Source organism: Cherax quadricarinatus, chromosome 11 (assembly GCF_038502225.1).
Source record: "Cherax quadricarinatus isolate ZL_2023a chromosome 11, ASM3850222v1, whole genome shotgun sequence".
NCBI lineage: Eukaryota > Metazoa > Arthropoda > Malacostraca > Decapoda > Parastacidae > Cherax > Cherax quadricarinatus.
This window is the reverse complement of record NC_091302.1, coordinates 33,705,867-33,721,578: the sequence shown is the minus strand read 5'-3', so window position 1 is coordinate 33,721,578 and position 15,712 is coordinate 33,705,867. Positions and strand designations below refer to the sequence as shown.

Below are 15,712 nucleotides of genomic sequence, written 5' to 3'. Positions count from 1 at the left end.
AATGGGAAATGATGAATAAAACATTAATAGCTTAACACTTACCTTTATTGGAGATTCTTCTTAGTGTATGGGAGACTGGAGGAGGAGAGAGATTGGATTGTTTACAGTTTGGAAGGGGAATCCCCTTCCAGCAACACCTCAGGTACCAATTGCTTCTCTGGGGTTGCTTCTCTTTGTTTCTTAATGCCACTTGGACCACCTTGAGAGTCACTCTAGTCTTGTCTCACAAAGTAACTGTGGAGAGAGCTCTGTTTCTGGCGTCTCTTTAACATTTCCCTAAAATGGCCCAAGACTGTCACTGTACATATTTCTCACCTTCTTTACCACAGGCTTGGCACTAGGAGCTTTCTTTGAAGCCATGGTAGCTTATTTAGTACTTGCAAGCAGGGTGTGCAAAAGAAGAAAATTAAAGGTGAATACAGGAAAGAGTAAGGTTATGAGGATAACAAAAAGATTAGGTGATGAAAGACTGAATATCAGATTGGAGGGAGAGAGTATGGAGGAGGTGAATGTATTCAGATATTTGGGAGTGCACGTGTCAGCGGATGGGTCTATGAAAGATGAGGTGAATCATAGAATTGATGAGGGGAAAAGAGTGAGTGGTGCACTTAGGAGTCTGTGGAGACAAAGAACTTTGTCCTTGGAGGCAAAGAGGGGAATGAATGAGAGTATAGTTTTACCAACGCTCTTATATGGGTGTGAAGCATGGGTGATGAATGTTGCAGCGAGGAGAAGGCTGGAGGCAGTGGAGATGTCATGTCTGAGGGCAATGTGTGGTGTGAATATAATGCAGAGAATTCGTAGTTTGGAAGTTAGGAGGAGGTGCGGGATTACCAAAACTGTTGTCCAGAGGGCTGAGGAAGGGTTGTTGAGGTGGTTCAGACATGTAGAGAGAATGGAGCGAAACAGAATGACTTCAAGAGTGTATCAGTCTGTAGTGGAAGGAAGGCGGGGTAGGGGTCGGCCTAGGAAAGGTTGGAGAGAGGGGGTAAAGGAGGTTTTGTGTGCGAGGGGCTTGGACTTCCAGCAGGCATGCGTGAGCGTGTTTGATAGGAGTGAATGGAGACAAATGGTTTTTAATACTTGACGTGCTGTTGGAGTGTGAGCAAAGTAACATTTATGAAGGGGCTCAGGGAAACCGGCAGGCCGGACTTGAGTCCTGGAGATGGGAAGTACAGTGCCTGCACTCTGAAGGAGGGGTGTTAATGTTGCAGTTTAAAAACTGTAGTGTAAAGCACCCTTCTGGCAAGACAGTGATGGAGTGAATGATGGTGAAAGTTTTTCTTTTTCGGGCCACCCTGCCTTGGTGGGAATCGGCCAGTGTGATAATATAAATAAAATAAGCACTGAAATGAGTGGAATATTATGAAATATTTAGTAGGAGCACTTGAGGGGACCTTCACTCACTGGTAAACAATGCCAGACTGGCTGGGTAGGGAGGCTGCCCCGGCTCACACCGTGCATACGCATCCCAGACGAACTACTATTCGCGAGTCAACCTATGAAAAGCGAGTCCATGTTTATACGAAAATACCCCTATGATTGGCGAAATTTACGATTGCCGAGAACTACGAAAAGCGAGGGACCACTGTATTCCTAGTTGAGGAATATGTTTAGCCCCTATGGTTTCTTGGAGAGAAGACCATAATAAAGGACACAGTCTTTAACAACACAAGCCAAGAGAGTTATAGCAGCATATTTATGATTTAAAGACCTGCGATTCCCAAAACAGGGTACAAATCAGCAAAGCTTCAATGTACATCCACCTGTCTTGGAAACATTCAGCACCTGGCTTATGAAGCTTATGTCAGCTACACTCAGACACTTAATTACTACTACTATGTGAACAGGAGCAGCAGGTTTAAGGAAATTTTTCCCATGTCTTGCCAAAGATTCAAACCCAGTTCTTTTCACTTGTGAGCTAGATTTATTTACAGAACAAAAAATTAACTAAACATAAGAAGAGATAGGCCAAGTCTCAAAACTACTACTCGGCAGAACTCGGGCATTAGTGTACATTCTACAACACATACAATTTATGCACAACATCGAATAGTAATTATTTTTTTGTGAAAATTTTTAATTTGGGAAATATTAGTACACTAATTTTAGTTTTGCAGCATGTGTAAGTTAAAGCTGAGTCTGTCACATGCCAGCAGATTACCAAGACATGCCAATACTGATGGCAGGATTATGGTCAAGTCACATTACCATTTGCACAACAAAATATCATCTCAACTGCAAAACAAACTTATTATTGTATGAGTAAAACTATACAGTACTGTAATTAATGGTCTAAATCCACCAAGTAACAGTCATATACCTTTCTCAAAGAGATTTATGGTTTAAATACTGAAGGTCATAAGTAGAGAAAACTGACAAAGCATAAAAAATTAATATTTTATATAAAGTCAGTTATGCAGTAATATTAACCCTTTCAGTTGCCATCACATAGAACTACGTACGTCATTGAAGACAGGGTCCCTCAAGTACAGGCAGGGCCCGCTTTACGGCACTTTGCTTTACGGCGTTTTGGTAATGCAGTGGTTTTCAATTAAGCTCATTCTTCATTTATTCAGACTTCCTACAATATATATATTCACCACTTACTATAAGTGAAAGATAAAAATATTTTGTAAGGTAAATAATGTGTGTACTGTACAGATACTCCCCTACTTACTAACATGGTTGGTTCCAAGTGGTCATTCTTAAGTCCAACACATATATGTAAACAGTACTGTACAGTAGTGTAGTATATGTACATATGAGTACACAAATAACCAGCACATATGAGGGAGTAGCTTACAACTGCATTTCGGCCTGACTTGGACCATTTACAAAGTCACACAGTGTGACTTTGCAAATGGTCCAAGTTGGACTGAAACGGCATCATAAGCTCCTCTCTCCTATGTGCAGGTTATTTGTGTATTGTTCCAAGCACAGTATTGTGCTGCCTTTTTGTTCTTTATGTATGTATGAACATCAAGTAACCTAGAAGTTTACACAGTTTAGGCATATACATGAACACAGGAAAAATACATGCTGTACACTAGTAAACAAAACATGTGAACAGGTGACGTTCACCATCTATTCACCTCACTCTACTTTATTATGTCCACTTTTGTTTCCATTGTGATGTCCTGACACTTCTTAACACTACTACCTGCATCACCACTGCTTTTGTGCTTAACACCAGACATACTGGGGGTATAATAATAAAAAATAACACTGAATTTGTGGAGAGAGCACAAGCACATGTATGAACGATGCTGCTAGAGTAACCTACTATGCATTGTTTACGTCTTGGCGCTTCAGGGAAAATTGTTCGCAATATTTAAAGTTCGCAACACGAATGTTCATATGTAGGGAAGTCTCTGTATATACATTTTTTAGTCCTAGCTCTATTGCTCACTTAATATACGATAGTGTAAACATGTTATCAGGCTTTTATATGCATTTGAAAGTGAAAAAAGGCGATGTTTCACATCACTGCTTTACAGCAGTAGCCTGGAACCTAACCTGCTGTATAAGCGGGGCTCTCCTGCAGTTCTACATCATCAGCTAACCTCACTCAGATAAGCTACGAGCAGTAAATTTTGGCCTAGATATGAGAAAATGGTCTGCACAGTGAATGTGTACAGTGTAAAAAAAAAAAAAACCTGCCCCATGTGGTGAATAATGGGAAAAGAAAAACTGTTCATGTGTTTGGTTTAAAACAGCTACTTTGAGCTGCTTTTTAGAATGGTTTTATTGGCTGTTTCTTGGTATCATTTGATAGAAAAGAATATGTATTGCTGAAATAGAGATGATTCTGGTTTGTTTCAATAGTGGAATTAGCTTGAAATTGGGCTCAAAGTAGCAAGAGATATTCAATTTTTTTTTATTTTCCTGATCATAGGTAAGGCCTCCCTACACCCCCAATCTGTTTTATGGTTTTCAATAGTACTGATTCAATTACTGGGATGTCATGAACTATGATCAATCATTCCTAGTTATTTTTTTTATCTGAGAAATAGAATAAATCTTCTGTTTTTTGTTTGAGAATGACTTCAAAATGGAAGGCAGGTGTAATATAGAAGAGTCCTAAGGAAGTGATTAATGAACACAGAAAATGTTTTACTTCCAGGAATGTCTACATTATTTACTTTGTACTCTATTTTGAAATTGGTATTTTTTTTATTGTGTAAAACTGGTCAAATTACAGACTTTTGTGTACTTTATAGGGTAGTTGTAATAGATGAATGGATAGTTTCGTGTGCTTAATCAACAGAACATAAGGCACACTAGTGAAATAGCTAAGAATTTGGTAAAATGGAATTTATTTAAAACAGGACTCAAAGTCACCAAAATTGCCAGTTCATAAATTGCACTGAGACAGCTAACTTTACACCAGAGTAATTTCATAAGTTCCCCATCAATTTTCGTTCTTTTGGTGTCATTACCTTTAGAAAAAGTTTCTCTACCATTACAGAAGAATTTTTTTTTAAATGAACACTGGGAGCAATATTAATTTTGGGGGTCTGGACACTGAAAGGGTTAACAGTGACAGAAAGAGTACAGAAATTAAAATTTGCCTACCTGTACAGTATTGGCAGCACCTTTGCCCAGCCCTCCTGACTAGTCACCACATGTATTCTCTTCTCCACTGCCTTTACCGATCTCAGCATCCTCCACGAGCGCACTGCTTTGGCAACAGCTTTGTGATAATAGATAAGCAGCACTACACTCCCCACAATAACAAAATCAACAACTACAGCTGGGTTTTCCTGAATCCACTTCCAGATCATCCTGATTTAAAGTCTGCAATGTTGTGGAAAAAAAAAATATTTAAAAAAGTTATTGAAGTAATATATTTTTAAGTATTATGAATAAATACTGCATTCCAATAGAGTATCTGCCAATTTCACTTACTCTTTTTGTGGGATTTTTCAAGTAGGCTCTTCAATACATTTTTTGTTGAATGTAGAAATAAGTGTCTTACCAATAAAGATATAGTAGTGAACAATAAATTCTTTAAAAAACTGGGAAAAAACTCCACCTCTTCAGCCACAGCTTCATTTGCAAGTTACTCCTAAACTTTAGCTTTGAGCTGGTTGATACCACAACTGGCTTGATATGAAGTAGTAATTTATTCTAGGATTTTTATAACTATGTAAAAAGTTTTTGATGCCTAGCTGCATGCATTAGGCACTGAAAAATTATTTTTACTTCCCCTAGTATCATACTGGTTTTGGTTCATAGCCCTTTAAAATCTGAGAAAATCTGAGTCTGGACACATGTTGGCAATTCTGTTGATATGGTTTAATTTTAGCAGTTTTCTCTCCATTTTTAGTATTTCTAGCCCTTGTGTGCTCCCAACCTACATGTTACCTTGCACCCATGTCCAAGATAAATCTGATTTTGAATAACTAGTAGACTGAATTTTTTGTCAGAAAGCACCATAATTACCAGGAGTAACTAACATACAGGCGTACAACCAAGGAGGATGGAGGAGTGTCGTTCTTCCTGGAAACATTTTGACCCTATGTAAACAACAGATTAAAGGATCTCTCGGATAAAATAAGAGCAAATCATTAAAGTAGAGAGACAGCTTATTGACCAATACATTCTCTTTCCAAGAAAAGGAAAGAAAAAAAAAAAGATAAGGATTAAAAATATGAAATTAAGGCTGTGAGGGAATCAAAGACCAACCAAAAAAATTTCTTTCAGGTATACAATCAAAGACCAACCAAAAAAATTTCTTTCAGGTATACAATCAAAGACCAACCAAAAAAATTTTTCAGGTATACAGGAATAAGATTGGGGTAAATGTAACTCAGGTTAGCTTACTGTTAGTGACACATAAATGTGTAACATTTGTAACACTGAATACCACTCCTGTTTTTACACAAGATAGGAATGAAATCTAAGAAACCATAATTAAACATGCCACAAATAATATGGTCCTCAGGCATCTAGAAAAACCAAATAAGTAACCAGGAAGTGACAAGCTATTTTCAAGAATTCTAAAGGAATGGAAGGAGAAACTTTGCAAACCATTAGAGTGTCTCTTAACATTTCACTATAAACAAGCATTATCCAAGGTAAGGGAAAAATGGCAAGTGTGATACCCATTTACTGTACTAAGTGGGAAACTGAGCCCCACCTTCAAATTATAAACCAATCAGCCTAACTTCAAGAGGGGCTCATTCTTTATGAATTTACTAACCTTCTCACTAAGGTATTTGAGGCAGTAGACCATGATAAAAAAAAAAAATATGATAAGGTATATTGTGCATGTGGACCTTAATAAGGCGTCTGGTAGAGTTCCACAAAGGAGACTGATGAAGTCACACAGGACCTTCATTTAGGGCTGCACCTGCTCAAGGGTTTAAAATGGCACCCCTCTTGAAACAAAAATGACACACTGGGCCCAACAACAGGACTGCAACTGGTATCCCACTTGTACAAACACACACTCCTTTAGGAGCCAGTGGCAGGTCACCATTTGTAAAAGATCAATGTCAGAACAGTGTTCCTGACAAATATACTAAAAATGACAATGACTGATGAAAAAAAATTAGTAGCACATTATACAGGAGAAGAAATTATCTCTTGGGTTAAGGCATGATTGACCAAATAGGGAAAAGAAAGTTTATATAAACGTAGGGAGAAATTATATTGGGGACCCTTCACAAGGTGTGCCATATGGGTCAGTATTGGGACCCTTGTTCTTCAAAATCTACATAAATGACATATATGAGGGTATAAATAGCAACATAAACATGTTAGGTCATCAAATATATTCTGATAAGGAAACTCGCAAACTACAGGATAACATACAGTGGTACCTCGGTATATGTCCTTAATCCGTTCCAGGACCTTGGACTTATACCAAATAGGATGAATACCAAACAAATTTTCCCATAAGAAATATTGGGAAAAGTGATTAATCCGTTCCCATGAGAAAAAATTCTTTTCTTATTGGCATATTATACATTGATGGGGTTGTATAAAATAATTTAAATACTACTTAATACTAAAATATGTAATTTAAACACTGCTTAATACTAAAATGTATACGTGTACATAAATACAAAAGAATTAAATGAAATACAGCAGAACCTCAGCTTACGAGTTAAATCCATTCTGTAACCTTGCTCATATCCCAGTCTGCTCATATGCTGAGTCAATTTTCCCCATTTAAATTAATTGAAATGCCATGAATCCATTTCAGCGGAATTCCTGCTCTCAGGAGGCAGGAGAAAATACTTGTTGATATTACCGGTAATATATGACGGTAATATCAACTCTACGGCTTATTTATCTATCACAATTCATCTGACATAATAAACAAAATAATTAACACAGAAACCTGATATATACTCTAGAATGAATAAAATGTGTCATGTGGCAAGTGGTGGTGACAATTCCTGTACACCTGCTTGTGTCTGTCTATGATTTCATGCTTTACTTCCATGGACATCATCCTCTTTTTCTTCTCAGCACTGTCCTTTGCACTTACTTTCTTAGGACCCATGGTAAGAAAAAAGAAATTTGGAAAAATAATTGCAGAAAATGTAAGCAAAATATGACAGAAATACTTCCACCGTGAGGTACACTGCCATCCCGACACTCCCGACACCACCATCCCAGCTTTCTGTGAATACGTGTTCAGTTCCACTTCTCTCCTACAAGCTAGCTGTGTTTGTGAATTGTGTTTTGACTTACTGACTTACTGAATGACTTACTGACCTGACTGACTAACTTACTGACTTACAGATTGACTTACTGACTTGACTGTCTAACTTTACTGACGAACTTGACTGACTTGATTGACTGACTGACCTACTGACTTGACTGACTGACCTACTGACTTGACTGACTGACCTACTGACTTGACTGACTGACCTACTGACTTGACTGACTGACCTACTGACTTGACTGACTGACCTACTGAATATTATAATGGGGAAGCATTAAACCCATAGAATTATACAGCACCTGTAGGGGGGAGGGGATGGAAGGTATTCAGGCTAAATTTAGAGAACTGGAGCACAGATACAATTCCCTAGATCAAGAGCCCCTCACCTTGAGGGGGAAGCTCGCATCCTGAATTTTTGTTTGTATCCAGAAACAAAAAATCGACCAAGCAACTGATCGTATCCTGGAGCAGAAAGAAGCAGAAATTAGCAGAAAGGATGAAAGAGGAGCAGAAAATATCAGAAAGCAGCAGAAATTAGCACAAAAGAAAGAAAGTGGTGATGGACAAATTTATTATGTGAGCAATAGGGATTGACAATTCAGAAGCACCATCTTTTAGGAACTTGGATGGAACGTTATCAGGGCCTGTGCTCTTAGTGGGGTTTAACCTGCTTAGTTCTTTTTGTATAAAGTCATGAGATACACTTACTAGTTGACAATTGTTTGGGGTTACCCCTTTATTGGTATAGTATGTTTGAAACTTATCAGTCTGTGTTAAAGGTATTTGATGTAACTGGTAGTTTATTTACTAGTGTTGATGTGACAGAGGTGTAGTAGGAATTAAAACAATTTGCCACCTTAGTTGTTTCGTGGCATACCTCCTTATCGACAGTGAGTACTATGTTAGACCTATCTACTAGTTTATGGCTATACCCCAACTGTTTTAGTTGTTGCCATAGCTTTCTGGGGTTATGCTTATACTCTTCAATTTTTGAGCAATAGTGTTTTGCCTTTGCTCCTTTTATAAGTCTCTGTACTCTGTTCTTCACCCTTTGTAATTCATTTAGTGCTGTAATATCCTGTTTCTTTGTTTTAAATCTTTTTAGCAACTGATCTCTGAATTTCACATTATCTAATATCTCAGTAGTCACCCAGGGTTTGGTTCTCCGTTTAATCCTAACCTCTTTAACTGGTGCAATATTATCAAGGATGGCAGTGAACATTATTCTGAATTTTTCCCCGGCATCATTTACGTCCGTGCAACTTGTTATCACTGTCCAATCACAATTGTGTAGCCTATTTACCAGTGTTTACTGTAGTTTCTAGTTGACCTTTTTTTTATTGTCCTGTGTAGGCCTATCCTATTCCTAGTGATTTTCCTGGTGCAGTAAATGATGAAATGATCGCTAAGGCCTGTGGTAATGACGCCTGACTGGCTAATGTTCTCAGAGCAGTTACAAAGTGTGTGGTCAATTAGGGTGGCTGAGAACTGTGTGATCCGGGTTGGTGTATTAATTAGTCGAGTGTAACTATTTAAACCTAGAATTTGCTTATACCTTTCGCATAGCCCTTTATTTTGCTGCTGAAAACAGATATTGAAGTCTCCCAGTATTACTGTCTCGCAATTGTTTTCAAGTCCGGGCAAGACTCTGGAAAAGTCTTCTAAGAACTGGTCCTGGGAGGGAGGGCAGTGACTAGTTCCTACTAAGATGAGTTTGGTCTTGGAAAGCAGCACTTCAAACCACAGAATCTACAGTTTACTGCTATTTAAATCAGGTCTTGGGTAGTAAGCTAAGTCATTTCTTATGTAGGCACATACCCCACCACCTTTTCTGTTCCTATCTAAGCGTTTTATATTGTAACCTTCTATTTTTGACCTCATCAGTCACTGTGTCATCCAACCATGATTCAGAGATGGATATAACTGCCGCCCTAGTTCTGTTAGCTAAAATCCTGTTGGGTTTTTATTGTCCAGGGTGCTATTACCCCATTTACCTTTTCCAGCCCCCATGACTGATTTCCTTCTTCACGGAATTGCAAGAGAAAGATAAATATAATTATGGCAGCCTGTACCCCCTAACGCCTGCCATTTTCACTCTTCACTCTTTTAATCACACACAACTACGTTGCCTGAAATATTCTGCGTAACCAGGGACTTTCTATATAGTATATCAGTGATGTCAGCTATGGTCTGTATAAGCTGTATCATGTACTTGCAGAAATAATGATTACTATTATTATTATTATTATTATTATTATTATTTATACCATGAGCTGCTACTCTTATTATTAAGTCTTGTGTGTGGAACTCTATTGAAAGCCTTACTGAAATCCAAATGAAGATATACTCTTTATTGTTACCCACTGCCTCACATTCAGGAGGGACATGAGGGACATGATAACAGCATATAAAATACCAAGAGGAATCAACAAGGTGGAGAGAGACAGGATGTTCCATAGATGGGACACAGCAACAAGGGGTCACAATTGGAAGTTGAAGACTCAGATGAGCCACAGGGATGTTAGGAAGTATTTCTTCAGCCATAGAGCTGTCAGGAAGTGGAATAGTCTGGAAAGAGAGGTAGTGGAGGCAGGATCCATACATAGCTTGAAGAGGTATGATAAAGCTCATGGAGCAGGGAGTGGACCTAGTGGCAATCAGTGAAGAGGCCGGGACAGGAGATGTGAATCGACCCATGCAACCACAAATAGGCGAGTACAAGGACCCCCAATGGAAATAAGTCACTTTGACTTTTCTGGGTTATCCTAGGTTATTTACAGGTTATTACCTATGATCATTGTAGTTACGTGTACTTGTACCTAAATAAACTTACTTACTAAATTCACCAATGTGTGAAAAAACATGTGTTGAGTTTCCTGAGCGAGTGTGACCAACCAACACGGACGTACTTCCAACCCTGTCTTATCTACACCCACTTATTTATGCTAGTGGGCGGCCTACTGGCACACCTTGCTACACACCTGTAATAGAAACACCTGCCGTCTGTTGTACCGTCTACCACACATATGCTTGGCGAGGCCCAGGTTAACACTATCATCTGCCAGGTTTCATCATACCTGGTAATGTTAACATCACCACCAGCCACAACCTCCCTGGTACCGCCACGTTTGTTTACCTTCCCCCCTCCCATCCCCTACCCCTTCCCCCCACAACCACCCCACCAATTCCCCCAAACACCACCACCCCACCCCTTCCCCCAACCACCACCCCACCCCTTCCCCAAACAACAACCACCCCACCCTTTCCCCCGACAACCACCCCACCCCTACCCACCCACCACAACCACCCCACCCCTTCCACCCAAAACCACCCCACCAAATATCCCCTCCCCCACCAAAAGACAACAACCCCCCTACCACCGCCTTCCCACCACCACCTCAGTGTTGCCATCACTATATAGTAAGTATGTAAGTAAGTGTTTGTAGATGAATGGTTCAGAGAACCGACATGTTGATAAATAAAGATACCCAAGAGTTGCACATGTGTCTAATTTATCAACATGTCGGTTCTCTGAACCATTCATCTACAAACCTGTCAGACACTGCAACTTCTTGGGATCTTAATACTTGGGATTTCTTCGCTTGCCTAATTCTTGGGCACGACCTACTTCAACATTGAACAAATGTTACACGACCTATGACTTCTGCACCTCTCCTGCCAACGGTTTATAAGCTCCTTCTCAGCACGTATGCCGTATTCTATTCAAGATTGATGGACTGACCACATCGACTCAAGGTTGAGGGACTGATTACCTCATTCTCCTCCTGTTCTTCAAGATTCTCCTTTGTATGGACTGATGAAGCCACTGTGTGGCGAAACGTTTCCTCAATAAAGATACCCAAGAGTTGCACATGTGTCTAATTTATCAACATGTCGGTTCTCTGAACCATTCATCTACAAACCTGTCAGATTGAACATTAAAATGGTATAAAATACCGACAGGTTGTTAGGTAAGACACATATGCAACAGTTAGGTATCTTTATTATGAAACGTTTCGCCTACACAGTAGGCTTCTTCAGTTAAGTACAGAAAAGTTGATAGAAGCAGAAGATACTTGAAGACGATGTAATCAGTCCATCACCCTTAAAGTTGTGAGGTGGTCAGTCCCTCAGTCTGGAGAAGAGCATTGTTCCATAGTATGAAACAATATGGAGAAGAAGTGACAGGATGGAGCTTTTTATAGCGCCAAGAGGTGAGACGTAGGCCACTAGGAGAGGTAAGAACTCAGATGTTGAGAGGTCAGGTCCCTCTCAAATCCAGCCCCTCTCATTAGTGGAAGTTGTCGAAGTTGATTGCAGGTCTGTACCAAGATACCCTTGTGTTGCAGTGTCTGACAGATTGAACATTAAAATGGTATAAAATACCGACAGGTTGTTAGGTAAGACACATATGCAACAGTTAGGTATCTTTATTATGAAACGTTTCGCCTACACAGTAGGCTTCTTCAGTCAAGTACAGAAAAGTTGATAGAAGCAGAAGATACTTGAAGACGATGTAATCAGTCCATCACCCTTAAAGTTTTGAGGTGGTCAGTCCCTCAGTCTGGAGAAGAGCATTGTTCCATAGTATGAAACAATATGGAGAAGAAGTGACAGGATGGAGCTTTTTATAGCGCCAAGAGGTGAGACAACTTCGACAACTTCCACTAATGAGAGGGGCTGGATTTGAGAGGGACCTGACCTCTCAACATCTGAGTTCTTACCTCTCCTAGTGGCCTACGTCTCACCTCTTGGCGCTATAAAAAGCTCCATCCTGTCACTTCTTCTCCATATTGTTTCATACTATGGAACAATGCTCTTCTCCAGACTGAGGGACTGACCACCTCAAAACTTTAAGGGTGATGGACTGATTACATCGTCTTCAAGTATCTTCTGCTTCTATCAACTTTTCTGTACTTGACTGAAGAAGCCTACTGTGTAGGCGAAACGTTTCATAATAAAGATACCTAACTGTTGCATATGTGTCTTACCTAAAAACCTGTCAGACACTGCAACTTCTTGGGATCTTAATACTTGGGATTTCTTCGCTTGCCTAATTCTTGGGCACGACCTACTTCAACATTGAACAAATGTTACACGACCTATGACTTCTGCACCTCTCCTGCCAACGGTTTATAAGCTCCTTCTCAGCACGTATGCCGTATTCTATTCAAGATTGATGGACTGACCACATCGACTCAAGGTTGAGGGACTGATTACCTCATTCTCCTCCTGTTCTTCAAGATTCTCCTTTGTATGGACTGATGAAGCCACTGTGTGGCGAAACGTTTCCTCAATAAAGATACCCAAGAGTTGCACATGTGTCTAATTTATCAACATGTCGGTTCTCTGAACCATTCATCTACAAACCTGTCAGATTGAACATTAAAATGGTATAAAATACCGACAGGTTGTTAGGTAAGACACATATGCAACAGTTAGGTATCTTTATTATGAAACGTTTCGCCTACACAGTAGGCTTCTTCAGTTAAGTACAGAAAAGTTGATAGAAGCAGAAGATACTTGAAGACGATGTAATCAGTCCATCACCCTTAAAGTTGTGAGGTGGTCAGTCCCTCAGTCTGGAGAAGAGCATTGTTCCATAGTATGAAACAATATGGAGAAGAAGTGACAGGATGGAGCTTTTTATAGCGCCAAGAGGTGAGACGTAGGCCACTAGGAGAGGTAAGAACTCAGATGTTGAGAGGTCAGGTCCCTCTCAAATCCAGCCCCTCTCATTAGTGGAAGTTGTCGAAGTTGATTGCAGGTCTGTACCAAGATACCCTTGTGTTGCAGTGTCTGACAGATTGAACATTAAAATGGTATAAAATACCGACAGGTTGTTAGGTAAGACACATATGCAACAGTTAGGTATCTTTATTATGAAACGTTTCGCCTACACAGTAGGCTTCTTCAGTCAAGTACAGAAAAGTTGATAGAAGCAGAAGATACTTGAAGACGATGTAATCAGTCCATCACCCTTAAAGTTTTGAGGTGGTCAGTCCCTCAGTCTGGAGAAGAGCATTGTTCCATAGTATGAAACAATATGGAGAAGAAGTGACAGGATGGAGCTTTTTATAGCGCCAAGAGGTGAGACAACTTCGACAACTTCCACTAATGAGAGGGGCTGGATTTGAGAGGGACCTGACCTCTCAACATCTGAGTTCTTACCTCTCCTAGTGGCCTGCGTCTCACCTCTTGGCGCTATAAAAAGCTCCATCCTGTCACTTCTTCTCCATATTGTTTCATACTATGGAACAATGCTCTTCTCCAGACTGAGGGACTGACCACCTCAAAACTTTAAGGGTGATGGACTGATTACATCGTCTTCAAGTATCTTCTGCTTCTATCAACTTTTCTGTACTTGACTGAAGAAGCCTACTGTGTAGGCGAAACGTTTCATAATAAAGATACCTAACTGTTGCATATGTGTCTTACCTAAAAACCTGTCAGACACTGCAACTTCTTGGGATCTTAATACTTGGGATTTCTTCGCTTGCCTAATTCTTGGGCACGACCTACTTCAACATTGAACAAATGTTACACGACCTATGACTTCTGCACCTCTCCTGCCAACGGTTTATAAGCTCCTTCTCAGCACGTATGCCGTATTCTATTCAAGATTGATGGACTGACCACATCGACTCAAGGTTGAGGGACTGATTACCTCATTCTCCTCCTGTTCTTCAAGATTCTCCTTTGTATGGACTGATGAATCCACTGTGTGGCGAAACGTTTCCTCAATAAAGATACCCAAGAGTTGCACATGTGTCTAATTTATCAACATGTCGGTTCTCTGAACCATTCATCTACAAACCTGTCAGATTGAACATTAAAATGGTATAAAATACCGACAGGTTGTTAGGTAAGACACATATGCAACAGTTAGGTATCTTTATTATGAAACGTTTCGCCTACACAGTAGGCTTCTTCAGTTAAGTACAGAAAAGTTGATAGAAGCAGAAGATACTTGAAGACGATGTAATCAGTCCATCACCCTTAAAGTTGTGAGGTGGTCAGTCCCTCAGTCTGGAGAAGAGCATTGTTCCATAGTATGAAACAATATGGAGAAGAAGTGACAGGATGGAGCTTTTTATAGCGCCAAGAGGTGAGACGTAGGCCACTAGGAGAGGTAAGAACTCAGATGTTGAGAGGTCAGGTCCCTCTCAAATCCAGCCCCTCTCATTAGTGGAAGTTGTCGAAGTTGATTGCAGGTCTGTACCAAGATACCCTTGTGTTGCAGTGTCTGACAGATTGAACATTAAAATGGTATAAAATACCGACAGGTTGTTAGGTAAGACACATATGCAACAGTTAGGTATCTTTATTATGAAACGTTTCGCCTACACAGTAGGCTTCTTCAGTCAAGTACAGAAAAGTTGATAGAAGCAGAAGATACTTGAAGACGATGTAATCAGTCCATCACCCTTAAAGTTTTGAGGTGGTCAGTCCCTCAGTCTGGAGAAGAGCATTGTTCCATAGTATGAAACAATATGGAGAAGAAGTGACAGGATGGAGCTTTTTATAGCGCCAAGAGGTGAGACAACTTCGACAACTTCCACTAATGAGAGGGGCTGGATTTGAGAGGGACCTGACCTCTCAACATCTGAGTTCTTACCTCTCCTAGTGGCCTACGTCTCACCTCTTGGCGCTATAAAAAGCTCCATCCTGTCACTTCTTCTCCATATTGTTTCATACTATGGAACAATGCTCTTCTCCAGACTGAGGGACTGACCACCTCAAAACTTTAAGGGTGATGGACTGATTACATCGTCTTCAAGTATCTTCTGCTTCTATCAACTTTTCTGTACTTGACTGAAGAAGCCTACTGTGTAGGCGAAACGTTTCATAATAAAGATACCTAACTGTTGCATATGTGTCTTACCTAAAAACCTGTCAGACACTGCAACTTCTTGGGATCTTAATACTTGGGATTTCTTCGCTTGCCTAATTCTTGGGCACGACCTACTTCAACATTGAACAAATGTTACACGACCTATGACTTCTGCACCTCTCCTGCCAACGGTT

The 15,712-nt window shown here is 40.0% G+C and overlaps 1 protein-coding gene across 7 annotated transcripts in view; it reads right to left on the bottom strand.

The window, feature by feature from the left end:
• The window catches only part of LOC128687641 (exonuclease 3'-5' domain-containing protein 2), a 95,308-nt gene extending 84,470 nt beyond the window's left edge, over window positions 1–10,838 (bottom strand). The window contains exons 1-2 of one of the 7 annotated variants that reach the window (XM_053775199.2): window positions 10,666–10,837; window positions 4,579–4,800 (exon numbers count right to left, since the gene is read on the bottom strand). In XM_053775199.2, coding sequence (XP_053631174.1) covers window positions 4,579–4,787 — 209 coding nt within the window. In that variant the 5' untranslated portion in view covers window positions 4,788–4,800; window positions 10,666–10,837. The other 6 variants (XM_053775201.1, XM_053775200.2, XM_053775205.2 and 3 more) reach the window with 6 other exon arrangements.
• Window positions 10,839–15,712: the final 4,874 nt, after the last annotated feature.